Consider the following 14,651-nt stretch of genomic DNA (forward strand, 5'->3'; position numbering starts at 1 on the left):
ATTCGGCCAGAGAATGCACACTGCTGCGTGATTAGTTTTCACATTGAGAAAACTTTCCTTGACAGAGAGGGACTGTTTTGCGTACACCGGCCCCCAAGTCTTTTGATACTGTCAGTAGCAGTTTTCAGTTCATTGATCTTCTTGCCTAGGAGAGGGAGGGAGGGAGGGAGAGAGAGATAGAGAGAGGCGGGGGTGGGGGGAGAGAATGGTTAGATGTTACACCTATTGTCTTCAAGTCTTCCAAGTAGAGTGTCTCAATTTTCAAGTTCCAGTGCCAACAGCTCAGTCCCTTCCTTTCTGGTGTTCTCTGAATCATACACCACAAGAAAGAGACCCTGGCAGCCTCTGGCAACATGATGCTGATGAGTTGGAGTGAAAAATCTGCAACTGGAGCAGCTTTGTCTCCAGGGATAGCTACTGATGTGTGGACTCCCAACATGGCTGCCCTGCCTTCCATGGAGACTGCTCAGCAAGGTGTGTATTACATTTGAGGCTTAGGGAAAATGTCTAACACACCTGCTTGGCAGACTGTTGTAAGGGGCGGGGTCCTAGAATTACAGATTGGTTAGGGACAAAGTAACTTTTGAAACCACCATAAGCATGCAGTCACAACTGTGAGACGTCAGAGTTCTCTTGGGGAACATGGGGACGTCAATGGAGAAGTGACCAATGAGAACGTGTTAGACAGTGACACGTGGTTTGTTGTAGTGACCAGTGAGAACGTGTTAGACAGTGACACATGGTTTGTTGTAGTGACCAATGAGAATGTGTTAGACACTGACACGTGGTTTGTTATAGTGACCAATGAGAACGTGTTAGACACTGACACGTGGTTTGTTGTAGTGACCAATGAGAACGTGTTAGACAGTGCACGTGGTTTGTTGTAGTGACCAATGAGAATGTGTTAGACAGTGACACGTGGTTTGTTGTAGTGACCAATGAGAATGTGTTAGACACTGACACGTGGTTTGTTGTAGTGACCAATGAGAATGTGTTAGACAGTGCACGTGGTTTGTTGTAGTGACCAATGAGAATATGTTAGACACTGACACGTGGTTTGTTGTAGTGACCAATGAGAATGTGTTAGACGGTGACACGTGGTTTGTTGTAGTGACCAATGAGAACGTGTTAGACACTGACACGTGGTTTGTTGTAGTGACCAATGAGAACGTGTTAGACGGTGATGGTTTGTTGTAGTGACCAATGAGAACATGTTAGACGGTGACATGTGGTTTGTTGTAGTGACCAATGAGAACGTGTTAGACGGTGACACGTGGTTTGTTGTAGTGACCAAGGAGAACAAGTTAGACAATGACACGGGGTTTACTGTAGGAAGAGAAGTGACTAAACAAAAACTGAAGAGGAACTAGTGTCTTGGAGGTGGAAAGAGAACCATGGCGGTGTGAAGGCCGGAAACCAGGGGCTAACATTTAAGAAGGAAAGGTTGAGCAACAGTCAGCTGCCCCAGAAAGGCAGAGCTCTGAGAAGTGACTACTGGGGTTGGAAAAAAGGATGTCAGCAGTAGCCCAAAGAGGAACATTAGCTCACTTCTTGGGTTCACTCCCTCCAGTATCACTCTACGGGTCCTCTGTGATCAGGTCCTCTTTTCTTCCCCACTCCCATCACATTCTACAACTGGAAGACTGGTTTCTGACTTGGGCGCATGGTCAATAGCCCATCTGGAGAAAGTCCACTCTATCCACTCTATGTGGACTAGGCCACAGCTCATCTGTCTAGTCTTCAGAACCTAGAACTACGTACTGATATGGGTGAGGTTCCCATCGTGGTAGGGTAGAGATCCAATGGGAGTGTCTGACATTTTCTGTAGTTCTATTCTGTCCTTTGTCAGCTAAGGGATGGTCCCTTATCCTGAGACTGCACTAGTCTCTGTATTCTCTTTTCAAAATATTTTTGTTAAATTAATTTAGTGTGTGTGTGTGTGTGTGTGTGTGTGTGTGTGTGTGTGTGTGTGTGTAGAGGTCAGAGGACAACTTGTAGGAGCTTGTTTTCTCCATCTACCATATGGGTTCTGGAGATTGAACTCATGTTGTCAAGCTTGGCAGCAAGTGTCCTTGCACACTGAGCCATCTCACTGGCCCTGGGTACCCTCCACTACCATCTGCTCTTCTGTATAGAGTTTGCCTCCTGTCTCACCCTCCTACGAGCCTCAGAGCCTAACTTCAAAAGAAGCCACAGTTTCCCTAGTTTTCCACCATTCCAGAAATAAAAAATAACAATATGCCTTATTCACATCTCTTTTAGGAAAACCAACAAAGACCAAAACAAACAACAAGCCCACCTTGGTGGGGACCTGACAAGGGCTGCAGCTGTGCCTAGCTCCTTGTCTGTGTTCCTATCCTCTCGCTGGGAGCCTCATAGCCTTTGGCTTTTGGGTCTTTGGTAAGATCTCCTTCTTTTCTTCATATTAAGCCAACCACGGAGGTCCCTTTCAAGTGTTCCCATCATTTGTGGGTAATCTGTGCCCCGGAGCTCTCAGGCTAGGAGGTCTCCAACCCATATAGCTCCATACTTACTCAAAGAGGGTCCACCAGGGGATACTTTCTCTTGGCGGGACATACCAATCTCTTATAATTGTGTTTGATGAATATCACTTTTTAGATCATAACACTGCCATCCTCAAAAACTTTTGGTGACTTCCTGTACCTGGAAGCTAGGCAAGAAATGATCCTTCATCAGGCTTTATTCCCTCAGTTCAGGTCCTGGAGAAAGTGAGAGTAGGTCTTTTATGTCTGCCCCAAAGTCTCTATGAACTTGGGCGTGCTTCCCTCTCTAAAATCCCCACTCACCACCCCACAGGCCTCTCATCCACAAAGCCTGGCAATCTGGGCAAGGAAGAGAGGGGCTCTGAAGATTTTCCTGTGACCTTAGCCCCTGTGTGACCAGACCCATACCACTCAGAAGCCTTTGTCAACAGCAGCTTCCAAATGCCTGGCCCCAAGCAAAGGGCAGGAGGCTTGAATCCAACGCCACTGCCATTGGCCTCCATGGACCTTGGGCAAGGACATCTCCCTCTAGACTTAACGCTCTCAAAGTGAAAATGATGGAATTAGATCCTATGGCCCATTCTCAGTTGGTCTTTTCTTTTATCTCCTCCAAAACACAAATCTGCTCCAGCCTGATCCATTTTCTTATGCCTTCTCAAGACTCTAGAGAGGAGGGCAAGCCAACTTTCTCCCACTGCTAGCTTTAACCGGTCTGCAATGGTCACGTTGAGGGGCCCACATCCTGAGTTAGTGGGAAAAGGTGCTACAGTCAGTTAGAATGTCTGCTGTGGGAAAGAGACCAGAGTCATGGCATGTGACAAGAGGCATGGCATGTGTGCCTTACAGGGGCTTACACTCTTTTCAGCCTTCCACATTTGACTGAAGCAATTTCCTCTTTCTGAAGTTCTGTCTTTCTTTCTTTCTTTTTTTTTTTTCTTCACTTATCCCAATTCTTCTGAGGTCCAGATTCTTGAAGAAGTTGGAATACGTTTCCAATGCACAAAAACTCCTGCTTCATAACATTGTACTGTTACGGAGGATATTAAAGCCATTCTTGTTACAGGGCGGAGGGCTGGGCAGTACCTGCATGAGCTGATCCATATATCAGTTACTTTCCTTGTTTCTGTTTTTAGAAATCATGACTATAGCTGCCACTGACGAAAAGGTAACTAGACTAAACCTAAACGTGAAAAGTAATCACTCCCGTGCTCCTTTGACACTGACTGGAGGCTGTCTGCTGAGGTTAGATTCATCCTGGCGGGCATGTATCTGCTCTTCCTAATGAAGCAGTAAGGATGGAGCAGTAAGGCCTGAAGTTTTTGTTTTTTGTTTTTTGTTTTCTCACTTGTGGCTGGGATAAAATGCCCTGACAAAAAGCAAGGCTGGAGAAGAAGGGTTTAATTTAGTGTGCAATCCCAGATTACAGTATGCCATTTAAGGGAAGTCAAGGCAGGGACTTGAACCACAGTCAAGAGAGCAGAGTGAAGTGAACATGTGCATACTTCATGCTCAGCTAGCTTTCTCTGCCCTTTTTTTTTTTTTTTGAGACAAGGTTTCTCTGTGTAGCCTTGGCTGTCCTGCACTCACTTTGTAGATCAGGCTGGCCTCGAACTCACAGCGATCCACCTGCCTCTGCCTCTGCCTCCTGAGTGCTGGGATTAAAGGCGTGTGCCACCACGCCTGGCACTTTCTCTACTCTTATGTAGTCCAGGGCCCCAAACCAGGCAATGAGGTCCCTACTTTCAGCCTGAGTGTCCTGGTTGGTTTCCCCCACCCACCCTTTTGTTTTTGTTGTTGTTTTGTTTTATTGTCAATTTGACACACCCTAGAAGAACCTCTAGTTTGAGATTTTCTCAACTGAGAAAACGCCTCAATCAGATTGCCTATAGGCAAGTCTATGGGGGCATTTGCCTGACTAATAAATTGACGTGGGAGGACCCAGATCACCATGGGTGGTGCCACCCCTGGGTGAGTGGTCCAGGGTTGTATAGAAAGCAGCTTGAGCAAGCCGCGGGGAGCAAGCCAGTCATCAGCACTGCTATATGGCTTCTACTTCAGTTCCTGTCTCCCTAAGTGATGGAATGTGACCTGAGAGATATAAGCCCTTTCTTCCCCAAGTCGCTTTTGGTCACTGCATTCTTATCACAGCAGTAGCAACCCTGAGACACTGGGTCTTCCCACATCAATTAAAGCAGTCAAGACAGTCTCCCACAGACACGCCCACGGGCCAACAATCCCTCAAGGAGACTCTTTGCGGAGTGAGTCCCAGCGGGGATTATTTACTTTTCTTGCAGCAGTGACAAAAGTCCTCAAAGAAGCATCTTAAGAGAAGAAGATTTTTATTTTGGCTCTGTAGGGAGGCAGACCATACGGTGGGGAAGACATGGCAACAATAGAGCTAACCGTTACACCACGCCATCTCCTCATGGTGTATCGCAGAGGTAAGTCTGGTATGGCTACTCAGAAGCGGCTGCTGAATGTAAAAGCTTTACTGAACGTAAGAACAGACGAGAGAGTGAGATGCTGCTGGTGCAGATGGATCGTTGGGCCGCCCACACCATACATCTTCAGGCAGGTCAGTTAGGCTTTAGTCAAAGAGAAAGAGAGAGACCCAGAACCGGTTCCTTAGCATCTGGTTTCAAAACAAGGGCGGGGCTTCTGGAGAGAGGAGGTGGGGGAAGTTCCAGCTGTTAGGAAAGTGTGAAGGTTCAGAAGTGAGGACCCAAGAATCTGTTCTAGAAAATGTCACTGGCAGCAGCCCGGATCCTCTCTGCTCCTCCGGCGCAGGCACGAGACTGTCTCTCGTCGCCAGCTCACACTGTCTTTTCCCATCCGTGTGCCATCTTCCCTGAAACCATGCATATTGACGGCCCCTGAGAATTATTAGCCTGTCAAGTTACAGCCTAATGTCGCTGTTGTCCCGGAGCTGATGTCAGCAGTGTGAGTGTCCCAGGGCAGAGTGAATTCCCTGAAAGTAGTGTAAATCCAGGACTGTCCTTGAGATGCCTCAGAGGCTTTGCAGGCTGCTGATTGGCTAAGTGGGGCTGCAGGCTTGTGACCCCTGCTCTCCACTGGACTCTGTGGGGTGGGGGATGGTCTCAGGAAAGGCAGGATGCTTAGCCCATTGAATGACTGTCCCCTCCCTTGCGATTGTGTTTGGTCACCCATGCACTCAGTCTCAGCTGCAGTCTGAACGGCATGCCTCCTGTTTTATAGACATTTTGAAGGCTGACTCTTGATTCCTGTTTCCAGGGTCTGCCTCCTGTGCTCAGCACCAGATTCCTCAAACCTCAGGGGCTTAGGGGAAGCTGGATACAGTGGGGTGACTGCGCTGATTAAGTGGCTGGATGGAGAGAAGGAGGGGGAAATTAATTCTACTTTTTCTTTTCTTTTTGTTTTTTGTTTGTTTGTTTGTTTGTTTGTTTTTGGGGTTTTTTGTTTTTGTTTTTGTTTTTGTTTTTGTTTTTGTTTTTTGAGACAGGGTTTCTGTGTAGCCTTGGCTGTCCTGGACTCATTTGTAGACCAACCAGCCTGGCCTCAAACTCACAGCGATCCACCTGCCTCTGCCTCCCAAGTGCATAAATTAATTCTAGATAAAGAACATCCCAGGAAAGCCCTAGTCGCCTTTCTAAAAGCCAACAACCAATCTCGGGCACCCATTATCTCTTTGGCCTGGTCCTTCCACTACCAGCTCTAGCCTGGGCCATGGAAGCCTCTGGAGAGCATGGTTGGCCCTGTGAACAGAGCCTGAGAGCCTGATCCAAGACCAATGTGAGTGATTTGGCCACCTCCCTGTTTTATAAGTCCTGTTCCTGAGCCGGGTCCTACAAACATCCCCTTGCCTCTCTGTCTCCAGAAGCAAAACATCTGGCCTATCCTCAAGGCCTTCATGAATCTCCTCTTGCACTGAGCAGGGGGCTTGGGGAGCCCCCAACTCTGGGCACAGATGAGGTGGTGCACTGAGTAGCAGTTTGAGAAAAGCGTGAGAGGCCTCTTGTTCTCCTGTAGCTCCGAGCCCATTGGGGTGACCAGAGCACAAGGCTTATTGCGAAACCCTCCGAGGCAATGCTTGCGTGATAAGCACCACATGTGTGGAGCTCAGCCCAGCCCTGTCTGGGTTTGCCTGGGTGGGCTGGGGTCTGGGAGGGACCCACATAAGGAAGAAGAGGAGGGCTGAGCTCGAGGCTTAGTGGTAGAGTGCTTGGCTAGTGTGCACAAGGCCCTAGCTTCAAAGCCAACCCCAGGCGCTCTCTCTCTCTCTCTCTCTCTCTCTCTCTCTCTCTCTCTGTGTGTGTGTGTGTGTGTGTGTGTTAGAGAGAATGAGAGAGAGAAAGAGGAGAGAGAGAGAGAGAGAGAGAGAGAGAGAGAGAGAGAAAGAGAGAGAGAGAGAGAACGAACAACAGAGAGAAAGAGACAGAAAGAGGGAGGGGGTGAAGAACATGGCAAACTAGTTGAGCTGGTCACAGTGATTTTATGCAAGTCATCGACTCTGTCTCTGGGGCTTCTCCGAAGGCCTGAGATTCTAGGCAGACATGACACAGAGGTGTAGCCAGCCCTGTAGGAGTGCTCTGAGCGGTTTCTTGCCTTGTAGCCGAGGCCCAGGCCAGTGAGCCAGGCAGGGGCCTGTAGCATATCTTCTTCCTATGACCTTTGGCTTGGAGAGTGAGACCTGAAAGGCCATGAGCCAGAACTGTATCCCGAAGGCTGGAGACGAGGTGCCTTAAGCCTGGCCTTCGGCTCACCCAGCCACCCCTTTTACTCAGTTCCAAGGCTATAATGACAAAGGAAAGGACTGTAGCTAGGAAAGGGGGGTTGGTGTGGGGGCAAAGAAGCCACATGAGCAGCAGCCAGGACAGACAAAGCTGTGCTGTTTCCCTAGCTTATGGCATTTGTTTGCACACAGCAGTGTTTTCCTGGGACACTGTGCTTGTGTCTTCTAGACTAACAGAGGCTGTCTGTGCCCCAGCCCCCACCTCCTCATCACAGGCTCCATCTCTGGCCTCCACAGGGCTCTATGCCTGCACATGCCCCTTGACCTCCGCACTGGCTCTCCACCCTTGCAGTCTCCTCAGACTTAGCACTAAGACAGCACTAAGAGAAGGCGGCATGACTTGAGAGGGGGGTGTAGGGGGGGGATGCACTGCAGCTTTGGGGACACCCAGCAGTATGGCAGACAGGAAGTATGTGCCTGTCAAAACCTCAGAAACCTGCCTGCCTCTGCCTGGCTCCACGGCTCCATAGCTCCACCTGCATCTCAAATCCGGGCTCTGTCAGCACTGGGTAGTCCAGACAGGCCCAACCTCTCTGAGCCACTCTGAACTTGTTTTGTCTGGACCTGATAGCAATGAAGATCGAAGCATGTGATGGTGTGAGGACGCCTAGCATGGAGAAGTGCTGGGAAGGGAACAGGGCTATGTCCCCAACTCCGCTGCACATCTGGCTAGGAACAGTTCACTAATCTAGTCTCGTTACTAAGTCACTTCTTAGCAGCCTGGTACCAAGCATTGAGCCTCGGGTCTCACTCTAGCTGGACAGAGAGCTACCTTAACCTTCTTTTCCACTCTTCAAAGGGGGTTTGGGACATCTTTGGGTTGGAGCTATAGTCCTCAACCCCTGAAGTCACACTGTGCTTCTGGATGCCACTGCCACTACCACCACCGCCGCCACCACCACCACCGCCACCACACACACACACAAGCACTGCACCCCTACCTCAATTAGACCAGTTTCAAAGTCGTGTGCTTTGCCTACAAGTAGGATTTGGTGGTGTAGAAGGGGAAAGCGATCCTGAGGACTGGGCAGCAGTGGCTCCAGCTTGCTGCCATTGGAGAAGCCAGTTTCAGAGTCGGCAATACTCATACTAAGGCCATTAAAACTGGACAGCTGCTGAGCCTCCTGCGTCTTCTCCCACCTGTCCCTGCTGACTCACGGCTCATCCATCTGCTCAGGGCCTTTGGTCCTGATTACTCCTCTACTCATTTTCAGATATGCACGAATAGGCTGAGAGAAGTCCCAGTACACATAGGGAGACGTGGGGCCTTGGGAAAATCCTGTGGCTTGAGGTAAATTGATGATAGGGGAGGGCAGGGTGTGGAGTGTCGTATGCTGGGGCTATGCAAAATCAAAGTCCAGGCCCAGTTCTAGGAGGCAAAGGAAGCAGAGTCTGGACCCTTGAAGTCAGATGTGCACATCTGTTTCATGGGGTCAAACCCACCCAGGGCATCTGAGCTCCATACTCGTATACGAGTGGCCATAGTCTGTAGTGAGAGTTTCGGTTTCTTTTAAAACCCAGTTATGTTATGTGAATATGTTTTTGTTTTAATCCCAGGCATGGGATACAGGGCTGCTTCAGATTGTCCACAGCCGTTAACTATGATTGCCTCATGCACCAGCAGGGGCTTGATCATCACCAGCTGCAGATAGTTTCATTTTGGGGATTCTGAGAGGGTATAAATGCCAGAGAGGCATGGAGGTACTCTGATGAAGAGAGGGTGGCTGATGTTCCCACCTGCTGCTCCTGGTTGCCGTGGATGCAGTTTGATGAGAAGTTGGCAATATCCTGACTATGATGATTGGGGCTTGCCCCAAGGAGCCCAGTAAGCCTAACCAGAAGGAAGTAGTCTAAAGAGACCTATATCCCCCCTTCCCCCTTCCCTCTAACTTTCTATCTCTCTTCCTTGTGTTGGTGTGTTGAAAAAGATTGGGGCAGAGAAGGGAGGTAGCTTTAAGAACCCAAATAAAGTAGCGCCAACAATGCCAACAACAGTCAGCTTGTTGTCTGCTCTGGCTTGAGGGGAACGATTCCTGCCTCCTGGGGTTGTGAGGACTGAAGGAAATCAGAGTGCAGAGCCACTGCCTGGGGACCTGCCCCATGCGTTGGTAGCTAAGTGTGTATCTGGCTCCCAGCTGAGAAGACCTTGAAGAAGGGGCCATGGAGGAATAGAACAACCATTGTTCATTGCCTCCTCAACCCTGGGCTGCATACCTGCTGAGATCACGCCTTTTCTGTAGAAAACCTGGGGATTTTGCCATTGGGAGAAGTAGATTGCCTAAGCCACTTCCCAGGCTTCTTGTGAGGTTACTTCACTCACACACTGGATCCTTGTGAGATCTGGGAGATACACCAGACAACAATACAGAGACTATATCAGGAATTTCCGTGCTGTGACAAAGCAGGATGAGGGGATGAGGGGATGAGGGGTTTCCATGTTGAGGCAGACAGCAGCAGTAACTGCAGTGGCAAAGGCCAATTGGGTAGGGAAGGGGACACTGGATCAAGTTGACATTGGGGGGCATGTACCTCATGCCAAGGAGACCTGTCCTGAGTGTTAAGGAAGAGAAAATGGCACCAAGAGTGGGAGAGAGGAGGTGGGCGAGTGTCATGGAGAGACGCAGCGGGCAAATTATGAGCTGTCTTCCCAGGTGCTCACAGGCTTTCAAGAAGGAACTAGGGAGCCACAGAGGCCTGGATTCCCCTGGGTTCTATATTGAGAAAGGACTGACAGGCAACGGAAAATACTCTGGGAAGCCTCTATGACAGCTCAGCCCTGCCTAGGAGAGTAACAGCAAGCAGCGAGAAGAGGAAGGGTTCTGGAGATGGAAATGGAGCAGAGTTTTTTTTTTTCTAAGACAGATTTTTCTCTCTGCAACTCTGACTGTCCTGTAACTTGCTCTGTAGACCAGGCTGACCTCAAACTCAGAGATCCATCTGCCGCTGCCTCCCAAGTGCTGGGATTCAAGGCGTGCGGCACCACGGCCCAGCTGAAGCATAGGTTTCTGATGATGATCTCAGAGCTTACACACTGTCTTATTTCCGGTGCCTTTTGAGGAGGCTTAGCCAAGCTCTCTATTCTGGTTTACTGTCCCTCTTTCCACAAGCCTCCGTCTTCCACCTGATGCCTGTCTCCCACCTTCTCTTTCTGCCCCTGGTACGAGGAACCGTACATCTGAAGGCCACCTCTTTGGGACAATAGTTTTGTTTATGGAAATAGCTCTTTTAGCCTTGATGCATGGACAGAATAATGGATGTCGTGGGCTTCAAAGCTTTCAAGTGTTGCTCAAACCTAAGATAAGTGGGAGGCTGTACAATTGGGATCAGGGCCTGTCCAGAGCCAGCAGCATAGCAAAGAAACCCAAACTGGAGGGCCAAAGGGGTGGGTCACATGACCAGTATGTGCAAAGCTCACTTTTACCAGGGACTTGCAATCTGACCGAAGTGGATCCAAGATCTGCACTTTATATACCAGATAACGCTATGATATATATATATATATATATATATATAGAGAGAGAGAGAGAGAGAGAGAGAGAGAGAGAGAGAGAGAGCTCGCCACAGATAGCAGTGCCCCCTGCTGCTTCCCCGGCGCAATGCGCCCCATATGCGCATACGCAATGCGCCCTTGAGCGAGCCCCTTATGCGCATGCCTAAAGGCATAGCGTGAGGTGGCATGATCCGAACGCACCAACCAAGAGCGACAACGTGGCAGTCTCTGATAGGACCAGGCATACTATAAAGGTTCTGTGGGAGCTTTTCCCAGGGTCACTCTGGTAGTCAAAGTTCCTGAATAAACTGCTGCAAGAAGAGTTCCTGGTGTTAGTGTCTTTCCTGCTGGTCGGGGGCGGCATCGACATATATATATATTTTCTCTTCAAAAGGAGCTCCGGCAAAGTTTTATTAAAGGAAAACTTTCCTGGTTTACTTTTCACCAGTCTGTTCTGGCATGCTTCTAATAATATCAGAATCCCCTGGGTCAATGATAGACAGTGTGCATACTCTGTAGTATTTTCCACACGCTGTACCCAGTTCAATATTATTGCCACTGTAGTGATGGACACCAGTTTTAGCCAACATGGCATAGTACTCTATTTCAGATTTCCTCAAAGCTGGGCAGTTGTTAGCGAGGCTAACCAATTTCGCTTTGCCTTGTCTGATCATCTTCAGAGTCTGTTTGTATCCCAGGACATACTTTCCACTTTTCATAACAAGCTGGAGCCTAGAGTTGATCAACTCCAGAGACTTTTTTGTCTTCTTTGCGGCCACCATCTTCCCACCTTAGGTGCGGGACAATCCCCAACCAAGATCAGCTGCCAAGATGGCTGGGGAGCGAGAAAGGAAGCCGCTATGATAGTTTTTAAGATTCATTTTTACTTATGTATATGTATCTATGTGTCTTCTGTGTGAATGGGGTGGGGTGGCGGGGAGAGACAGAGACAGACAGACAGACAGCGAGCATCACATGCACCCTATAGAAGAGAGTGTCAGGTCCCCTGGAACTGGTGGTACAGGAGTTTGTGAACCACTTGATGTAGATGCTCGCAATCAACTTGAGTCCTTTGGAAGAGCAGCGTAACTCCTAACTGTTTGGGCCGTCTCTCCAGCCCTGGCTCTATGATCCATACACTGTCTGTGTTAAACATTGACTCATTGGTCTTTCACTTACCAGGCTGTAAAGGAAGCCGGAATGCTGACTGAAAGCAAGGCGCCCAAAGAGGAAAACATATTTAGCAAAGTCACAGCCAGTTGTTAATAAGAAGGCAATACTAAGGAGGGCACCACAGGGACACACATCAGCAGAACTTGGTTAAGTGGAGGGCCATCACAAAGGGCTTCTCTGAGGAGGTGCATTTGAGCACCTCTAGGCACTTAAGCTATAACTCGTGTTGTGGCTACTTACAAGGCATTGATTAATTCTAAAAATCCCCAGATGCCAAGTGGGTTCCCCAGATGAAGTACCAAGGAAACTGGACAGTGTGGCCTGGAGTTCCTAGGTTACATAGGGCTACAAGTGAGGAGCAGGCAGGCATGAGTGTGGGATGTCCTGAGAGTGAAGCCTAGGCTGCGGCTCTAGAAATCTGAGGGCTGCTCTTTAACCCTCCTGACCCTACCCATCCCCCAGCACCCCCCTGAACACACCGAGCCACTGGGGCAGGACAGCAAGGTTCTGGCAGCTCAGCCACCCGTAGATGCGGAGGGGCAGGGCCCCATGACCTCATCGTCCTGATGTCCTACAGCCCTGCCAGCAGGAGAAAAATATAAACAGGGAAAAGTCCCCCAGTACACTCCACAGGCTTGCTGAGGAAGGCCAGGGGTTTGCAGATTCCTGCAGACAGTGTGCCTGCTCAGGAGGCCTGAATGGGACTCGGAATTCGAAAGTACTTGTTTCTCAGCAGAAAAAATTCCAAAGATTGCTCAACATTCCTTTGACTCCAGGAGCAGAGTTTGGCAGCAGCCTATGAAAGCCTGAAGGAATGGGAGCCTGTGGGTGTGTCTTGCAGTGTGGCCAGCACAGTCCCAGGGTGGGGGGTGGGGTGGAAGTGGGGGGGTGGGATGGAAGTGAGGGGGGAGGTTGGGGGGAGTGGAAGGATAGGCCCTCTGCTGCTTACTCCCTTGAGGATGAGGGAGAAGGTAGAGGTTTGAAGTTCTTGCCCTCCCAATGGGGAAGCTGCCATGTTTCTAAGCCAGGAAGAAACTGGGAACTCAGACTCTCTGGCTCTGTGCAAAGCCCTGTTTTCACAGGAGGGGTGTGAGTACCTCACTCCCTTCTGGCCTTCTGTGGTTGCCAAGGAGATGAGCTCCCTCTGCCCAGGTCTCTACTTAATACTGCCTAACATACCTCCTCAACCAGGAAGCCTACTCCCTGCCTGGGTTGAAATGTACCTGTCAGCACCTCTAGGCACTTAAGCTATAACTCGTGTTGTGGCTGTTTCTAGAAAAGTCTAGCCTCTGTCAGACAAGAAGGGAAAGTAGGGTCCTTTTTGGTCCGTGTCTGAAGAATCTAGCAGGGTCCAGCTGGCAAGAGATCTGACTACCAAGATGTTCACTGTAGCATTGTTTAAAACAGAGGAAAATGGCAAATTATATACACGTTAAAGAACAAGAATATATTAAATAAGTTAGAGTTCACCCCCATGGTCTACATGCCAGAATGCTAAGGAGCTACTGGCAGTTTCATTTTCAAAAGTACTAAAAGACAGAAAATATTCAAATGAGCAAATTCCTACTAACCACTGTTACTGTTTGGGTGTTTGCTTATTTTCTGTGTAGATTTGAAATATAGTAAGATCCTCCAACATGTGATATGTGTGGAGGTAACTATTAAACTGGATTAAGTGTGGGGGTTATATCATGGGAGAAGAGAACACAGCCTTTGGAGTGTAGGTACAAGGCAGTATTATCATAAAAAGTACAATACAGAGACACTGAAACTTTCACAGAGGTTATATGGCTTGAAAACGAAATGTTTCCCAGAGGTTGATCTGGTGACTGCTTTGTCTGTTGTATTCTGGGAGGTTCCAAGCACTGTAGGAGGAGGGCTAACAGGCAAAGGCAGGCTTCTGGGGAAACAGACATGCCTTAGCTTGGTCCCCACTCCAGCCTTCCCTCTTTGCTTTGATTAATTACCTCCCACGCCTACGAGGGCTCCCACCACGACAATGGTGGAGTCTAACCACAAGCTCAGAACCGACAGGACCAAAGACTGTGGGCTGAAGACCACGAAACTGTGAGCTACGACAAATCTTTCCTCTTAAGTTGTTGACATCAGGGGTTTTGGTGCAGATGCGGAGAGTCTGATGACACTTAGAACTCTTTACTAAGGGAGCAGATGTCCCCAAATGACTGCAGAGCTTGTCCCTTCCTAACCTCACCCACTGGGTTCTCAGACCGCGAGAGTCCTGGCTGCTTTGAAAAGGAAGGCAGGGGGATGCGTGCATCTGGCTTTACACACTCAGAATAGTTTGCACATACTTTTTATGAACTTAGATATTGTATGCAGGCCTTTTCTTCTTTAACACTATCTTAAGTAACTCTCCATCCTATTAATCACTTTTTTTTTAGTATAATGGGAACATCATTATTTTTTTCACTTAATTTTTAAAATTTTATTTATTTAATTAATTTATTCAGATTACATCTCAATTGTTATCCCATCCCTTGTATATTCCCATTCCTCCCTCCCTCCCGCTCTATATGGTCATAGGCTATCAAGTCTTACCTTGGTAGCCTGCTATCCTTCCTCTGAGTGTCACCAGGCCTCCTCATCAAGGGGATGTGGTCAAATATGGGGCACCAGAGTTCTTGTGAGAGTCATTCCCAGCTTTTCACTCTTTTGCCACTGTGTTTCCGTGTGGGACACGTTCCCCCATGCA

The 14,651-nt window shown here is 48.8% G+C and overlaps 1 protein-coding gene and 1 pseudogene across 2 annotated transcripts in view; one reads left to right on the top strand and one right to left on the bottom strand.

Annotated features, from left to right (window-relative positions):
• Positions 1-300: 300 nt before the first annotated feature.
• Positions 301-14,651, top strand: part of LOC311582906 (large ribosomal subunit protein uL10-like) — a 41,948-nt pseudogene continuing 27,597 nt past the window's right edge. Inside the window, exons 1-4 of the transcript XR_014783563.1 lie at positions 301-474; positions 2,263-2,400; positions 3,638-3,669; positions 4,799-4,945. The product of XR_014783563.1 is annotated as a large ribosomal subunit protein uL10-like (transcript). The remainder of the gene's footprint in view (positions 475-2,262; positions 2,401-3,637; positions 3,670-4,798; positions 4,946-14,651) is intronic.
• Positions 11,145-11,614, bottom strand: LOC311582908 (large ribosomal subunit protein eL30-like). Its single transcript, XM_084756212.1, has one exon. The coding sequence runs from the start codon at positions 11,545-11,547 to the stop codon at positions 11,200-11,202; it is 348 nt and encodes a 115-aa protein (XP_084612338.1). The 5' UTR covers positions 11,548-11,614; the 3' UTR covers positions 11,145-11,199.

The sequence above is a fragment of the Acomys minous genome, assembly GCF_964271855.1.
Source record: "Acomys minous genome assembly, chromosome: 14".
Classification (NCBI taxonomy): Eukaryota; Metazoa; Chordata; class Mammalia; order Rodentia; family Muridae; genus Acomys; species Acomys minous.

Bases quoted from the DNA above. Each gene is read 5' to 3' on its own strand.
- LOC311582908 (XM_084756212.1), bottom strand. From the start codon at position 11,547: ATGGTGGCCGCAAAGAAGACAAAAAAGTCTCTGGAGTTGATCAACTCT.